Source organism: Pteronotus mesoamericanus, unplaced genomic scaffold (genome assembly GCF_021234165.1).
Source record: "Pteronotus mesoamericanus isolate MK-2021 breed Mesoamerican mustached bat unplaced genomic scaffold, CSHL_Meso_final contig_20, whole genome shotgun sequence".
Lineage (NCBI taxonomy): Eukaryota > Metazoa > Chordata > Mammalia > Chiroptera > Mormoopidae > Pteronotus > Pteronotus mesoamericanus.
The window spans coordinates 61,537,834-61,556,100 of NW_026555085.1; the positions used below are offsets into that span (position 1 = coordinate 61,537,834).

General features: G+C 39.1%; 1 protein-coding gene across 1 annotated transcript in view; it reads right to left on the reverse strand.

The window, feature by feature from the left end:
* RTN4IP1 (reticulon 4 interacting protein 1) overlaps positions 1 to 18,267 on the reverse strand; it is a 42,191-nt gene that overhangs the window by 11,384 nt on the left and 12,540 nt on the right. The window contains exons 5-7 of the mRNA XM_054569779.1: positions 11,440 to 11,488; positions 5,410 to 5,546; positions 2,266 to 2,449 (exon numbers count right to left, since the gene is read on the reverse strand). Coding sequence (XP_054425754.1) covers positions 2,266 to 2,449; positions 5,410 to 5,546; positions 11,440 to 11,488 — 370 coding nt within the window. The remainder of the gene's footprint in view (positions 1 to 2,265; positions 2,450 to 5,409; positions 5,547 to 11,439; positions 11,489 to 18,267) is intronic.

Sequence of the window (18,267 nt, forward strand, 5' to 3'; positions counted from 1 at the left end):
AAACCAAGCTATTGTCTAGGCAGAGCTTCACAATGGGTGTGCCAGGAATCACTTACTGGTTCAGCTGAGTGACCCTATAGTTTATTGCCCAACCTGGAACAATTCTGAGAGTTAAAGGAGTCACCATTAATAAGTATCTCAAGACCATAGATGCAAACAGAACCAAGCTTACCCTAGAACAGGTGTGATGAGATATGGACTCCCATCAGCCCTTGGGGTAGCAAGGCAGTTTGCTCAATATTCTCTTCAAATACTATTATTTCCTATGTGGGTCAGAGCATGAAAGAGGTTGGGAAACACTGGTCTAGGTCACTAACTTAAAAAAGAAAAGGGAAAACAAAACAGTTCGAAGCACTGAGATTGTCCCAAGCTTAGAGGGGGCCCAGTTAATTACAATCGCAGACCTGTTCATGTACTTCCTGCTAAGGTCTGGCCTTATAAACGGCAATTAAAACATTCTGGCAATTGTTTAGGGTTTTAAACAAGGAACAGCAATAGTCACAACCACCACATCTATACTTCTTTACAGCGGGTTGCCCTGTAAAGTGAAACTTTTGGTTTGCAATAGCAGAATTTTTATATTCTTCTCTAAGGGATCTGTGTATTTTTTCCAGGCCATTACAGGAGAGAGTAAACCAAAGCAGGCAGGAGAGCCTGGAGCATTACAATGAGGCTTTAAATGTGCACATTCTCAGAAAGACATCAGAAACTACTTAAAAGGTTTTCACATGAGATTACCACTATCATCTTTCAAGTGGGGGGGAAAGGGAAAATGAAGAGGGCTAGGCCTGTTTTACTCTCAAAGGACAGCTCTGAAGGTTAAACTGTAAGTGGTCTCACTGGAGTACAAGCTGAAAAATCTTATAGAAAACTTAAACTTATATTTTAAAGCCCTTAGAAAGCCCGGGTTTTGTGAAAAGGAAAAGGAGAGACAAAGGGCAGTTAAGACTCCTCTCTCTACCACGAAACACCCTGTGGACACTGCTTCTGACTGCCGCCTGAACCAAATGAAAATAAAGAGGCCCGCAGTGCGGCGTGGTATGTTTGCCTCTAGGACCTCTGCGTGGGTCATGGGACACAGAATTTGAGAGACCAAAGTCCTAAATTTTACTCCCCAAAAGGTCCCAAATTAATTTCTAGAATAAAAAAACAAACAGATAATTATCGAGCTAGTTGTCTCACAAATATGGGTCAGTGGTGGCAGGCTTGACACAGTGACCCACAACCTCTTACTGTAAAAAGGCTTCTACAGCCTTTTTCCGGAGTCTAAAGTATTTTGTCTAGTTAATTAAATAGAACTTACCTTCATTTTTTGTATCACTTATTCCATTTTATCACTCATTCAGATTTTAAACCAATGATCTATAATTACCAACAGTGCACACCGTGAAATTACATAAGCCTCTGTCTGCGTTATCAGTCCTGTAACGGAGGCTGATCTATGCTAGTCTCCAAGGTCCCCCACACACTGGATGTGTTCAGTTGGGTGTAAGGGCTCCTTACAGTTTTGGTAACAGTGGCCCTGTTAAAAGTCAGGCTGACTAATCAAGTCTCATAAACTCCCAGAATGCCATCAATAGCTAGAGTTTCTGATCCACGTGGGATATGCCATGCAAGGACAGGTTAATACAATTCCAGAAAAAGCAGGAGGGTTCTATTAGTCTCTGTAGTCTTACTGAAGAATACAATTTCCTTCAGGTTTTTGAAATTCAAAAATTGCCCATGGACTTCTAAAAGTGTGAAGGCCCCAGTCTGGGAATCACTGGCATACTGCAATCCTACTAACATAAAAACACCCAACTGTGCATTGTCTTAAAGTTTTTTCCCCTTCCTATATGAGACTGTATGTGTTAATACTAGTGAAGACAGAAGGCCATCAGGTATAGGCAAGAAAAAAGCAGAAGGTGTATCAGATGGTAATGATAAAGGCTAACATTTATTAGGAGCTTGTTATGAACTAGACATTATGCCAAGTTCTTCGCATGGATTACCTCATTTGATCCTTACAACATGAAGTAGGGCAGATATCCTATCAGCCCCATTTTAGAGGAGACGACATCAGGGTTTAGTAACATTGACTTGCAAGGGGTCACACAGCTACTAAGTGGGGCCAGAATGTGAACCCAGGCAGTGTGTGACTCCAGAGCCCATGCTGGTAGCCCATGCTTGCTGTCTCCAAGATGAAAGAAACTGGCTAGGTGGAAACCAATTCCCAGGAGCATGAGGCACTTGCTTGCCCTCACCAACCAAGACTCTAATCCCTACCTTTAATGTCTTAGAACCCACGGTGACGCCCGTCTGCAGCATGCCGTCTGCTATGCCCAGTCGGTCCATGTTCAGGAGAAAAGGAGTCACCAAAGTCACATATGTGGCTCCTGACCATTTCTTGAGTAAATTTAGAGCCCATGTTTCAGTGGATCCACCAACATTATCAAGGATAAAATCAAACCTGGAGAGGAAGAATCAAATCGAAATATCCCTGTCAGTCTTTACCCAGGGCTCCAATCCCCCTTCACTCCCATCCCCAGTTAGCTACAGGGTCTCTTTCAGTGGCAGCTCACAAACTGAGCCATGCTGGGCCATCCAGCAGAGGGGTGGCTGCCTTGACAAAGGAGAAACAGGCACACCCACTCGCCGGATCTCTGGCCTTTCTCCAAGGTAAGTCAAATGTGACTGATTTTTTGGTCATAAAATCATATTTTCTAATACTTAAGAATGACTCAAACAAGTGATTTTTAACCAAGGGTGATTTTAGCTCCCAGGGGACATATTAGGCAATGTCTAGGGACATTTTTAGGTGTCACAACTGTGGAAGGTAGTGAGGCCACTAACGGCCAGGGATGATGATAAACATCCTACAGTGCACAAAACAGCTCCTCATAACAAAAAATAACCCAGCCCCAAAAGTCAATAGTTGAGAAACTAAGGTTGCCAAGGCTGAGAAACCCTGACTCAAGTTTTATAAAAACCTGCAAAGCTATCCATTCAATATAAGTCAAAATGTTCTTCAGCGTGCAGAAATACTGGAATGACAGGTACATAAGGTTTTCACCCAAGAATTATTTGCTTTCAATCCCTCTACAGTTCAGAATTGCTTATAGAAGAATCCTCTTCACTGGGAATGTTCTACTTTTTTGTTTGTTTCATGCATAGTATCAAGACAATGTATAAAGAGAAATCAATCGCCTGCTCTCAGTCTTCAATTCTGCTCTAACATGCCAAAAAAAAATCCAGTCATAATGGAATCCACAGGAACTAAAAGATATTCAGCTCCTTAAGTCTAATCTAAAACTGCTATAATCACAACATTCTACTTAAAGGGAATAAAACCCAATGAAGCTTCTAAATACTTTTTAAAACAAAAGCAAAGATCTATTTAGAGAATGCATGCTTATAAATTAAGCAAATTGATAGATAAATTCCTTTTGATAAGTCTATTTTCTCTTCTAAATTCATCTGGATGAAGTCAAACATCAACGCTTCTAAAATCAGCTTTGACCAACTTTGTGGATCTTGAGTCTTTCATGAGACTTAACTAAAGAAGGGCAAATAAAAATGGGGATGTGAGTGCAGGAAAATGGCCTTACTAGAAAACTATTCTTTCCATTAAAAAGAATAAAAAATTCATTTTATGCGTTTAAGTTTCTACACTTTCTGCTTTTAATTTTCTGCTTCCTTCCCAGATTTTAAGGGCCACCTGGTATTATAGAACAGGCACCACCTGAAAGAGGTCTGGAGACCAGGTTGTAGACACAGTTCTCCCAACTATGATTAAGTGGCATGACCTTGGGCACGCAAAACTTATAAACCATCTACCCCTGATTTTCTCAAACATAACATGACAGAGCTGAACTTAAGAATTTCAAAGCCCTTTCCTGCTACAATATTCTAAGATTCAAATCTAAAAAACTGTGATTTAAAAGGAACAAATTTGTTCCAGGTGGATTCATAGGCCAAATTTTAGGTTTCAAGATCAATTTTAACTAAAACGGTTATGTATATACATATGTATGTACACACACACACACACACACACACGCCAAATTTAAGGTTTCAAGATCAATTTTAACTAAAACTGTTATATATATGTACATATGTGTACACACAATCTCTCCCTCTCTCTCCCTCTCGCCAGAGGTGCGGAGGAGCAACTGCGGCACAGGTGCGGAGGCCGGTCTGAGTGGGCCGCAGCCTTCCATTGTTAGGTTCTCTGTTCCCTGGTGACATACTCCAGACATGTATAAACTTAAAGTAGATAGAGGGGGACGGGTTGGCCTTGACCTCAGTCTCTTACTGCTATTCCTAGAGGCAGCAGAAGGTAAGACATCAACTGAAACTACTACTCTCTAGAAGCCAAGAAAATACTTCTATACAAAGTGGGCAAGAACAACTGACCTCTGAAAAGTAACCAGAAAGAGAAAAACCTTTGAAAAAGCGTAAGACAGCTTTCCAAATCCTCCCAGATCAGCAACTTTCAACCAGCATGCCACAGTAGGCACACTGCTGTGCTACAGGAGTTGTTAAAACATGCTCTACCTGACTATTTTGTCAGGGGCACTGACCTTTTGTCCTTTAGATTTGTCAAATAAAAAAATGACAACAGCCAACACAACAATAGCTGTCTGGTGTGAATGAATCAAAATTACACCAATATTTTTTTGTCAGATCAGCAAAAAATATAATACATTTTTTGGTGTGCCATGGAATTTTAGTAATTAGTTTATGTGCGCCATGATATGAAAAAGGTTGAAAATCGCTGTCCTAGATTATGCTCTCAGTTTCAGTTTTGTCTTGGCCAGATGAAGACCAGATGCATAAGCACCCCCTCTATTTCTGCCTGTGCCACAGTCAGATCAACAGGGCCTGAGAGAACGTCAGACTCTGCTCCTGTCTGGCACACTAGGCTACCACAGCCTGCCACTCAGATGCAACGACAACATTCACAGCGCTAACGTTCACAGTGCTCCCATTACCAGTAGTTATGCTGCCTTTGTTTCTGTGAAGCCCTTACTAAGCCAAAACACTAAAAGAATGTTTAGTGCTAATCATAAATTTTCATGCACTGCTCTTAGTTCTTCCTGTGGTGACAGATACCACCAAAAGGAACACATGTCCGGTTTCGCCTTCAGACCTGTTACAAACCAGCAATAAAAGTTAACTTAAAAATTAGCAAAAGACTACGTAAGCAAAACATCTTCATCAGTACATATCTCATCATGTTACTGTGCAGTATTAACATCTGAAATTAAAACAGAAACCAACCTAAATGATTTCTAATGACACGGAGTGTTTTCACAGATTCTTCTCTAAGATTGCAGCATAATCCTACCACCACCAAACCCTCTCAGGCTTGCATTATCCACTGTCTCTGTGCCCGCCTTCCCAATGTGACGTTGTTCTAATACATACGGTTCTAAAGATTTCAACTGTTCTTCCACATTTCCAGATTTGTAATCAATTACGTCATCTGCCCCAAGCTTCTTTACAAGTTCACTGGCATCCCGAGAGCAAACTGCTGTCACACGAGCATTCCATGCTTTCATTACCTGCCAAAAAAAGGAGGGGGTGGGGTGTAAGGAAGTAGAAAACTGACTGCGTTTTTTTAAATAGTTGGCACCACGTATACAGATATTGGCCTAATCTCTAGAGAACTCTAAGTGCTCTGTCTTAACAAGAACTACAGGAAGCAATCTGTCAGAGATTAGTAAAAATGATTCAACTTTTCTTCACATAAAAAATTCTAAGAAATAGATCTCATTTTCCCTGGATGGGACAGCCAGTTACATTGTCACAAAGTTTTATCAATTAGAGAGCAGCTCGATGCCTCACTAGTACTAGAAAAGACAGGAGTTGGTAGCCTCGTTTAGTCTTTTAATGATGACAAAGGTAAATGCCCCCTACCCAATCACAGGTCCTCAAAAAGTGACAATTTTAAATATATTCAGAACATAAAAATGCAACATTTCTTCATTTGCATCTCCAATAAGTTAGTATATTCTTCAGTCAGACAGTTGTATCAAAGCAACCAGCTCTTAGCACTAGGTAATAAATGAAAAGGTGCTCTTAAAAGGAAGTGAAGAAAATACGGCCATTCATTTTTAAAAATGGATTGCCTTCGATGTAAAAAAAAAAAGAAAAAACAACACAAAAAACCCAAAAACCTAACAATATAATTCCCAAGACATAAAAATAAGGATGCTTTATAATTTAAAAATAATAAGGAGTAATTAGACTTAAATTTAATAAGAACTACATGATTCAGGATTAAGTATCCAGAAAGCATCCTGCTCCAAAATTGCCTTAATTCTTTTCTATGACAATTTCACAGAATTAAAAGGGAGCCATTATCAGCCTACTCTGAGAATAGTTACTTGAAGTTCACCAAGAAATTTTTGTACTGATAGTTAGAGTTCATAAGAGATCAACTCTTTTCTCCATCCTGTCCAGGATATTAATTTCCTGAGTTTCCTTAATATAAGTTGCAGTGATTCAATAGAATATAAGAGATCTGTGTTTTGTAATAACCTCTATCAGGACTTTCATAAACTTTTTTTTTTTTTTTAAGTTCTACGATCTAGGTAGGCATCCTTAAACACTATTGTTTAGTTTCACTTATTCTTGAATGTCATTCAGTTGTATTCTTTTGCATCTGACTTCTTTCATTAACATTGTGCTTGTGACATTCATCTACTTCATTGTGAGGGACTGTGTTTTTCATGACTGTGTAATATTCCAATGTAAAAATATATCACAATTTACTTATCCATTTTACTCTTGGTGGGCATTGAGTTGTTTCCAGTTAGGAATAATATATGTATTAATAATTCTGATAATATCTTTTGGTGAATATGTATGTATATCTATATACAGAGTGTATCTCTAGGAGTAGAATTGTTGGGTGGCCATAAGGCAATTGTTTTTTCTTTTCATTGAATTTATTGGGGTGACACTGGTTAACAAAATTATACAGGTTTCAGCTGTACAATTCCAGAACACACCATCTGTACACTCTAGTATGTGTTCACCACCCCAAGTCAAGTGCCCTTCCATCACCACTCATCCCCGCTGCTCCCCTTCCCCCCACTGCTCTCCCCCTGGCAATCTGTTGTCCATGTCTACGAGCTTTTTCCACAGACTAAGTGGCTTATAAACAACAGAAATATATTTCTCACAGTTCTAGAGGCTGGACCTCTGTGATCAAGGCATCAGCCATGGTTGCCTTTTGCAGAGAGAGTCCTCTTCCTGGTTCAGCACCCGCTCTCTGTGTCCTCAAGGGACGGAAGGGTTAGGGGGCTCTGCCGGGCCCCTTTTATATATAAGGGCATTCATCTCATTCACAAGGGCTCTGCCTGCATGATCTAACCATCTCCCAAAGATCCCACTTCCTAAAGCCATCACATTGGGCATTAAAACTTCAACATATGAATTTTGGAGGGACACATATGTTCAGACCATAGCAGTTTCTAATGGTGAATTAAAAATAAGTCAAAGTGTGCATCTCCTAGGAGTACTCCCCGCTCTTCCGCAATTCAGTGAGCAGATAGACAGGAAACTCCAGCATTATCTGGGTCCTCAAAAGGTCTGAAGCAGGGTATGGGGAGGAACATAGGGCCCCAATTCTCCCTCCTGGAAAGCAATGTGGCAGAGCCCCTGAGTGTGCTCACTAGCCCCATACTGGGGAAGGGGACTCTACCAAGCCCCGACCCCCAGGAGCCGGCCAGTGAAAGAGTCGACCACAGCAGTAACGGCCATTAGGTGCCACTCTATTCCTGAAGGCTAAGGGCATTGTTTGATTTTTCTGTTTTGAGGTAAAATTCACACAATATAAAATTCACCATTTTAACAATTTTAAAGTGTACGATTCAGTAGCTTTTCGTACATTCACAATGCTGTGGCAATTATCAACCCTGTCTATTTCCACATTTTCCTCACCCCCAAAATAAACCCATGCCTATCAAGTAGTCATTCCCCATTCCCTCCTGCCCACTGCCCCTGGCAGCCACTAATCTGCTCTCTGTCTCTATAGATTTGTCTCTCCTGCATATGCTATAAATGCAATCATACAAAATGTGGCCTTTTGTGTCTGGATTCTTTCACTTAGCAAACTGTTTTGAAGGTTTATCCATGTTGTATCAGGCATCGGAACTTCATTTCTTTCTATACGTGAATAATATGTTACAGAGTATATACACACTTTGTTTATCCATTCATCAGTTGATAGGCATTAGAGTTGCTTCTACTTTTTGGCTATTATGAATGTTGATGCTGCTATGAACACCTATGTACAAGTTTTTGTTTGAATATGTATTTTCATTTCTTTTAAATATATACTTAGGAATGGAATTTCCAGGTCACATGTTAATTTTATGTTTAACATTTTAAAAAACTGCCAAACTGTTTTCCATAGCAGCTGCACCATTTGACATTACCACTGAATAGACAAGTTTCAATTTATCTACATCTTTGTCAACATTATTGTCCACTTTTCTTAAAAGCCACTGTAGTATGTGTAAAGTGCTATCTCATTGTAGCTTTGATTTGCACTTCCCTAATGACCAATCATACTGAACATCTTTCCATGGCCTTACTGGCCATTTGTATACCTTTAAAGAAATGTCTATTCAAGTCCTTTCTAACTGTTTAATTTGGTTGTCTTTTTGCTGTTGAGTTGTAAGAGGTCTGTACATGTTCTGGATACTATATCCTATTTAGATAAATGATTTGCAAATATTTGCTCCCATTTTGTGTGCTGTCTTTTTACTTTCTTGATAATGTCCTTTGATGTCATCATTTTGATGAAGTTCAATTTATCTTTTTTTTTCCTTCTGTTGTTTGTGCTTTTGGTATCATATTTAAGAATCTCTTGCCAAATCCAAGATGATTTATTCCTACATTTTCTTCTAAGACTTTTATGGTTTTGGCTTTTACAATTAGGCCTTTGACCCATTTTGAGTTAGTTTTCATATATAATGTGAGGAAGGGGTCCAATCACTCTTTTGCATGTGATTATCCCAGTGACAATCACTGAAAAGACTATTCTTTCTCCTATTTAATGGCCTTGCCACCTTAGTCCAAAATTAACCACAGATATTGATTTATTTCTGGATGTTCAATTCTATTCTATTGATCTATATGTCTATTCTTATGCCAGTACCACATTGTTTTGATTATAGTATTTCTGTAGTAAGTTTTACGACATGTGCGTCTTCCATTTTGTCCTTTTTCAAGATTGTTTGGCAATTTTTGGGTCCCTTGCAATTTCATATGCATTTTCGGATCAGTTTGTCCATTTATGCAAAATAGCCATCATTTGATAAGATTGTACTGAATTTGTAGATCACTTTAGGAGAGTATTGCCATTGTTACAGTATTTGGCTACTGCTCTCTATATACATTCTAGAATCAACTTATCAATTTCTACCAAATTGCAAACTCCCACCCATCTGCTCTGCCCATGATCTTCCTTAAAACCTCTCCTACACTTCTTATACAGGACATCCACGAAGTAATTCATATGTTAACCACTGGAAAGATTAACACTTCCTTCCATATTAGAAAATTCCCTTCTTAGAAGAGGAAGTTGAAATTACAGTGAACTTACTGAACCTACCTTTCCCTCAGCTTTTAAGAAAAAATAATTTATGTTAATTTACAAATTCATGAATATAATTATCTATTAACAAGATCAAAAACTGCTTTACTTTTTTTTTAAAGAAACTGAAGATAGCACAAAGAAATGGAGAGATATTCCTGTCTCATGGATTAGAATTAACATTGTTAAAATTCCATATTACCTAGAGCAATCTACAGATTCAATGCAATCTTTATCATAAAAATCTGAATGGCATTTTTCACATGAATTGAACAAAAAAATCCTAAAATTTGTATGGAGGGAAAAAGAAAAAAGACTCCTAACAGCCAAAGCAATCCTGATAAAAAAGAACAAAGATGGAGGTATCACAATTCCCCAATTTCAAACTATACAACAAAGCTATAGTAATAAAAACAAACAAAAAAAAAACCCCAAAACAGTAAGGTACCAGCAGAAAAAACACACAGTCCAACAGAACAGAATTGAGAGCTCAGAAATAAACCCACATACGTATGGACAACTAATTTATGATGAAAAAGCCAATAATATGCTCATACAGTGGAGAAAGAAAATTCTCTGCTATAAATGGTGTTGAGAAAACTGGACAACCCTATGCAAAAGGATATAACTAGACCGCTATCTTATACTGTACACAAAAATAAGCTTAAAATGGAGTAAAGACTTAAATATAAGACCTGAAACCATAAAATACATAGAAGAAAACATAGGTGTTAACCTTGTGGACACTGATCTTAGTGATGTTTTTGTGGATTGGACTCTAATGGCAAGGGAGACAAAAACAACAAATGGGACTACATCAGATAACAGAGCTTCTGCACAGCAATGGAAACTATCAACAAAACAAAAAAGCAAGCAACTGAATGGGAGCAATATTTGCTGCTAAGTTGATATCCACCCTAGCTGTGTGGCTCAACTGGTTGGAACATCACCCCATACACCAAAAAAATGTTGCAAGTTCAATTCCTGATCAGGGCACAATCCTAGGTTGCGGCTTCAGTCCCCAGTCGGGGTGCGTACAGGAAGCAACCAATCAATGTTTCTCTGTCTTTCTCTTCCTCCCTCCTTCCCTCCCTCCCTCCCTCCCACCCCCCCAAAAATATCAATAAACATATCCTCAGGTGAGGGTTTAAAAAAAAAAAAAGAAGTTAATATCCAAACTATATAAAGAACTCATACAACTAATAACAAAAAGAAACCAAATAAAAATATATATTGAACACACACACACACACACACCATATAATACTACTCAGCCATAAAAAAGACAAAATATTGCCATTTGTAACACGGCAAGAACATGGATGGATCTTAAAAGTATTTTGCTAAGTGAAAAAAGTCAGATAAAAAAGGGCAAAAACTGTATTATTTTACTCACATGTGAAATATAAAACAAAAAAGACACAAACAAACTCACAGACGGGGACAATAAAATAGTGATTACCAGAAGGGAAGGGAAGGGAGGGTAAAATGGATCAACAGGGCCAAATAAATGGTAATGGATGGAAACTAGACTTTTGATGGTGAGCATGCTACAATGTATAGATATTGAATTATAATGTTGTACACCTGAAATTTACAGTGTTATTAACCAATGTTACTTCAAAAAAAAATTGGCAGGGTTAAACAGCTAATGTTTGTAAAGTGCCAGCGTACAATATGTGACTCAGAATAAGTCTTAAGCTATCATCATCATTGTCATCATCATCATCATCATCATCACCAGTCTTATTATTTCTATTGTTTATGTAATTACTTCTACAACAAGAGGCCCTAGAACAGCATGGGTAAATCACTTTTCAAAATTAAAAGAAAAAAAAATTGTTTACCTGTATAGCAAAAGTACCAACTCCACCTGAAGCACCCAAGATCAAAACACTGCAATGCAAAAGAAACAATTAATGAAAACATTAAGCCAATATAACTGGACAAATAAACAAGACGTTTTCAACATGCAACTGGCTCAAAGATAAATAATCCCAAAAGCAAGTAAAATCATTCAGCTTCTGAAGATTCTATTACACAAGGATTTTTATTTTAAATTCACCAATAAGCTATAAATGCTTCAAGTCACGACATTCTACGAACTCTACCAAGAATATCAAATACCAAAAATACCAACACTTTGTATTTTTTCAAGAAGCTCAGATGGTTCTCAGTAACATCTGCCTTAACAATTTTTCTCTGTAACAGAGCGCTCTAGGATCCTTTTTAACGTGTTGGAGTAGGTTTAGTTGCTCTCTAAGAAAAATCACATTCCTGACCACATTCTTGCCAAAGTGGAATAAATATCTTTTGTTCAGACATGTCCCATCAAGCTCATTGACTTTCATAAATGGAAATCAATCTTAGCCTCACTTTGGCTGCCTGGTACACCAGATGAATCTGTTTCATCAGTACAAACATCCTTGTGCTCCAGGTTTTCACCGTGTTTCATTACCGCAGCCCGCCTGCAGCTCCAGTCCAAGAGTGTGCATCACGAAGTTTACGGATGCGTGAGGGCAAGAGGCCTAAGGGTGTGAACCCTCTGACCATGAGAATAGACTGAAATAACACACAAAATTTGGTGTGATTATGAATATGTGCATCGGGGAGGAGAGGGATCCAGGCCTATTACCAATTTCCCAAAGGCATGTGTGACCCAAAACAGAATCTCAAGAATCACTGCTTTACGTACTCTTACTAAACTTTATTCTTGACTTAAGCCAGAGCTCCAGTGAATTGCCATCCTTAGGCCACACAGTTTCAGGTCCCCAGACAATTGTTTGTACTGAACTGCACTCTGTTCTTACGCTACCAATATAGGCTGAGGGACATTATAGTGACAGTTTGATATTTGACACATTAGCTAAGGATTACTGTTGAGAGAATTCTTCATGAGAATTCTCTTTATGAGTGCATACAGAAAAACATTTTTCTGAGATTAAGTGGTGGTAGTAGCTGTGCCTTTATTTGTCACTACAAATTGTATAACTGCTTGTTGTGGGTTCCTCTTTGACTTGGCTGCTAGAAAGTACACAGAATTTTGCCACCTGACTCTAGCAAGTACACCACAGCTTAGAACGTATATTTCCCCTACAATCTTAACCACAGTTTCATTTTATCTTTCCTCTCTTACCCAAATCACAGAAGGCTGGTTGTCACTCTTTAGATCTTCAAAATTGCTAGTCAAGTTTCTGAGCCAACTGTTCCCTTTGAAATTAATACCATTAAATGTAATTTTAAAAGCTTCCCTGCACATTTTTCCTTCTACGAGTTACCTTAAATTTCACAAAATTATAAATTGTAAATAGAAGAAATTTTAAAGATCAACTCTTCCAAAATCCTTCAATTCGCACATTTAATTGCTTAGTACTTCCTCAATGAAGGGGAAAAACATTAAAACTGCCTCATATACACCTAAAGATTAATTCATCCATATTTACCCTCTTACTTTCGCCTGTTCTAAGGTAACTAACTAGTCAAACTCTCATTTAAGTTCTTCACAATCTAATCTTTATCTAAACCCTGACCCCTCTCACTATTTCCTGAACAGACCCTCCAACCTGTCTTACCCTCAAGTCCCATGCCCCCTGGCCCATTCTTCAAACTCTTATATGCCTTCCCGCTAAGGTCTCTTCCCCTGAAGCTCAAGTCCCAGTCTTCCTGCACAATAAATACCTTTGAGATAGTCCTGAATCTGCTATCCATGCCTCTGCATTTGGCATTTGTCACATTGTTAATTTTCCCTCGTTCTCTGGTTTCCCAAGCTATTCTGCAAGACTTTGAGGCAGAGACACACATAATCTCGTCACTGGGTATACTGCCCTGGATGCAGCAGGTGTCTGGTCAAAGCTTTTTGACTGTAAACATCAGCTAAATCAGCATTAGATCCTACAGTTAAAGCAACAATTACTATTACTGTAAATGAGGGAATCACCTGGCTATTTGAAAGACTGCATTCAAGTTTTTTCCAGTAAAGCAAAGGACTTTAATTTCTAATTCTCCATCTGAGAATGCTGGATTTAAGAGGATCACAAATATAATGGCTGCTTAAGGATCCAACTGCCAGACATGTCTACGACCTCATTATTGTCATTTCATTGCTTCCCCATAACTCTTGTTTCCCTATATAACATTGCGTCCCTATATCTCAAAGCAGTCTCTTTCCTCCAAATAAAGAAGCGAAAATGTTTCTCAGCAGTACTTGGCGAAAGAGGGAGAGCTGCAACAGCAGCTTCAGTTCCTGATGTTGCCACTTGATGGAGCCCTACTACAAAACAGGCACGGAACAAGCACACTGAAGTTGCTACACACCGTTGCTCAGCTTGTAAAAAAGCTCTGGGGACACATCATTCTCTGGCCCTGCAAATTCCACGTTTTGTGCAGGTTCAACCCGGGCCTGTACTTTGCTTCAAACAAAGGAAGTCCCACAAAGGGACAGCAGGCAAAATAAACTTTCAAGCCAGCACTAAGTCAGTTGGTTCTCTATGGTTTGAAGTCCTGTGGCTGAACTAACTATTCTTGTTTTGTACTCTTCAAAGCACTTTCACTACAAAGGGAAAACACTGCTGTGCTTACCCCCAGTGGCCCTTCGCTTATGCGCTATACAGCAGGAATGCCTTCTCCACAGTTGCTATAATCGTTACAACATATACTCAAACCTCATTAAGTAGAAGTCTATTTGTTTAAAGAAGGGTGTGCTGTGTTGCTTATTGGTTTATATAAAGCAAATGCCCAGGAAATACTCAATTTGCAAAAAGCACTATAATTCAAAATTACCAAGATTTTTTTATCTCATTTCGGTCTTACTTCCTAAGTCCACATATAGAGCTTCTTTTGAAGTCAGTGGGAATTACACTGTGGCAGATATATAAAGTATGGGAGAAAAGTATGAATAATTATTACACTGCTTATGTATTTTAATTTTATGTCATTTCTGCCTAATCTCCAAATTCTCCCTCAAATACGTTAAGGAACTATAGCAATGTTGGCGTTTTGGGGTTTTTTTTTCCCCCTAACTGAATCACTTTTTATTTAGCATTTGGGCACCTGAGTCTCTACAATCACATTTTTCAGTATTACAATCTTACGAGGCAAGGGTATTAACACCCTAATTACCTTACAAATAAAAAATATTTAAAATATATTACAAAACAGCAAGAGATCCAGAAGTAGGGAATCATTTTTCAAGTTCCTATATTCCGGCTTAGTCTCAGAAATCTCAATGCCAGGGCTAGGCTCCTAGAAACTTGGGTTCTGGTCCCAACTCTCCCACTCCTGGATATATACGCCTCAAATTCATCACCTATGAAATGATGGTCATGAACATATACTCTCGGAGTCAATGAAAAAAGAACTGGCATTTCCAATCTAATTTAAGCTTATGTTTAGTTTCTCCACCCTTCTAACATAAAAGTCAATGACCTGTATAATTCCCTTCAGACCACACACTTGTGGAGGGACATCTACTCTTATGATGTGAGCAGCCACATCATAAGAGTAGAGTGCTCTTTATTAAGTCCTAATGGTTTGGAAGCAAAGATGATTTAAATAGGGCTAACTCTTCGATCAGTAGAAACAACTGGTCTTTAAAAAACAAGGATGCTGCTGAAAATGTATAATCTCAGTTTTCAGTTTCACACACTACTTTTGAATGGGGAGGTGGGGATAAGTGAAAGACAGCAAAGTATATCATAACATGCTAAGTTTACTCCCTAAAGTGAGTGACAAACTTAACCTGAGTAAGCAAAATACAGCTACAAACAAATCAGCCAAATGTGACCAAGAACAGCCTGGACTTGTGTGTCCTCCTGTTATGCCTCAGGAGTTCATGTAGACATTCTCCAATTTATAGAACAGTTCATGTGTGAATTAGTTGTTTGGAACTTTAAGCACATTTTCCCATGAAAACAAAGCTATTTATACATCTTGGCAAGGTGCCCAGGGTAGCTGTTTAAAAAGGTTCAGTTAACCCATAATGGACCAAAAACCTCATCACAATATAGTAATGATTCTGTGGGATACGTATGCAGAATTTCAACCCAGGGTACTGGGAACACATCTCCCCAAATGAGATAGGCAATGGGGACCGGTTCCTTCTACCAGGTGCAGGACAGGGGAAAGGGAGAGGGCCAGAGGGAAGAATCATTTAGGTTGGCAACAACAGGGAGGACGGGAGACAGAAGTAGTGCCGTCAGAGGAGGATTTACCACAGAGCTGACGGGGTTCCGGACACGGGACCTCAAAATGTGGCACTCTGGCATACTGAATATTTTAAGCTGGCGGAACTTTCCCTCAGGTCTACATGCTAATAAACTTCTATTTGCTTTTCTCTTGTTAATCTTTCATTACAGGGCTCTCAGCAGAAAACTCAGAAGGGTAGAGGGAAAATTATTTTTCTTCCTCTACTAACCACAATCAGTTAAGAGTGCTGTCTCTTCCCACTCCTACACTCCATTATACTTTCCCTCTTCTCAGATGACACTAGATTTACTAGCTGAAGGAAAGCTGATTTAAAATGCATTCGCTTTGGGTTTAGTGGGAAATGCTGATGTGTTCAACGTACTTTCTGTGTAGAATCATTATAGTCCGTCCTGGTATAAGGATGCTGAAAGGGTTCAGAACAGGCTTCCCTAAGATGTGCCACTTTGGCATGTGGATTATTTTGAACTGAAAGCAATCAAGACCCTATGGGCTTAAGAGAAATGTTTCTCTCCCTCTTAAAGAACTTATATTTAGGTATCTTGCCCAAAATAGTTACCATCAGAAATAACTTTTAATGACCAATCAGTAAGGCAGAGTAAAGTTCTAATCACTGAATATCTGATTGACCTCCTTCCCCTCTGAGGCCCCAAGGCACCTCACCTCACCTCTAACTCAGAACGCCACATATACCTCATTTTAACTTTTTCTCTCCAAACCTCTCATGTATGTGGGGTCTCTGACTCTCATGTATATGGGGTTCCATACATACATATAATGAAATTTGCTTATTTTCTCTTCTTCTTCTGTCTCATGTCGATTTGATTATTACATCAGCCAGAAGAACCTAGAAGGGTAAAGTCTCTACCTCCCCCACAATGGCTTCCAGGAATATTTCTACTTCCCACTAATATGTCATACAAATATATTGCTGGGGCTCCTCTTTTTCCTCTCCTCTTCGAAGTTCTAGGCTGGGGCCCCCATAACAAAGGACAACACAATAAGGCATCATGAAATTTTATTATGATAAGGTTGAGTATCATTGTACCTAGCACTGGATTATGAGAGTAATGAAGAAGAAACACTGTTAAACAAAGTTTGAGATGTACAGAACCAGAAGGTATTCTGAAGAAAAGTCTTCCAATAAAAGACATGTGAAAACTTACAATACACCATTGATAAAGTTAATTCATATACCAGGACTCACACAATGATGCTGCCCCAGCGGCCCAGCCCACATCAAAAATCTCAACCTAAGTCAGCCTGCATTTACAGGAAAATCCTCACTGTCCAATCACAATCCTCCAACTCGGCTTTCACTAGCTTACCTTACCTTGGAAAACAGGACCCCTTAGCCTCATAAGAAAATCATCGACCTCCTAGCCAATCATGCCCTGTTTCCATGTTGCCTTTTCCAACATTCCATAAAACCTGTTCTTGTCCAAAATCCCTTGGGAAGAGTGCTCCAATGCTTGTGAGTCACTGCGTTCCCCGGTTCATGGGCTGTTTTCCCTTCAATAAAGAACATCAAACTAGTTACTAAATTATATTACTTTTGTCATTTGACACCACTATAGGGAAGCCATCCACAACAAACCAGTTAATGAGGGCTGTCAATTAAAATGCAAAGGCACGTTAGGCTTATTCACTGCAGGAGAAAAGTTCAAATGCCTTGCAATCTATGGCTCATTTATTAAGGAAACTTTGAAGACATTTTTCCAAATTTGACAACAATCCTAAACTATACATGACATGAACAATACGGAGTTGTACAGTGGAATGAGAAGGAGCAGGGCTGGGGAACAATGACCCGATTTTGGCTTAAGGTGCATCATAGTTAACGTGAGGAATCTACAGGAAGAGTCAGGGTGGCCAGTCAGTCTTGTTTTGCACAAGCTGAGTTTCAGATACAAAGCGGACATCTTTAGAGAGGTGGGGGTTAGAAACATAAATCTGCCAGTTACTAAAATACATAGAAGCTGGATGAAGATGAGATAACCCTGGATAACAGAGTGGAATGATGGAGTAGGACACTGGGGAAAGAGCAACAGGAAGAAAGGGGTCACTTTAAAAATAACAAGAACTGGTAAAAAGGCAAGAGGGAAACTAAAGGAGTTTAGTGTCCTTGAAATCATGGGAAAGTGAGTATTAAGGAAGTAGTGAACAGTGCCAGGTACTTCAGAGAATTCAAATTTAAAGAACTGAAACCTATCAACTTAGTCAGCTATGACCCTGTGAGAACAGCTGTAGTTGAATGGCAAGGCTGGGAGCTAATTACAGCACACTGGAAAGTAAGTGACTTCTAAACTTCACCAGACAGTTACCCCGCCACCTAGAAAACTAATCTGTACAACACAAATTGCCGGGAAAGAGCTTTCCACTAATTTCTTTAACCGAGTCCTCCAGGGGCTCCTAGGAAAACGGGTCCAGGAGTGGAGCCCACATTCATTTACAACACACCAGCCAAGCCAGAG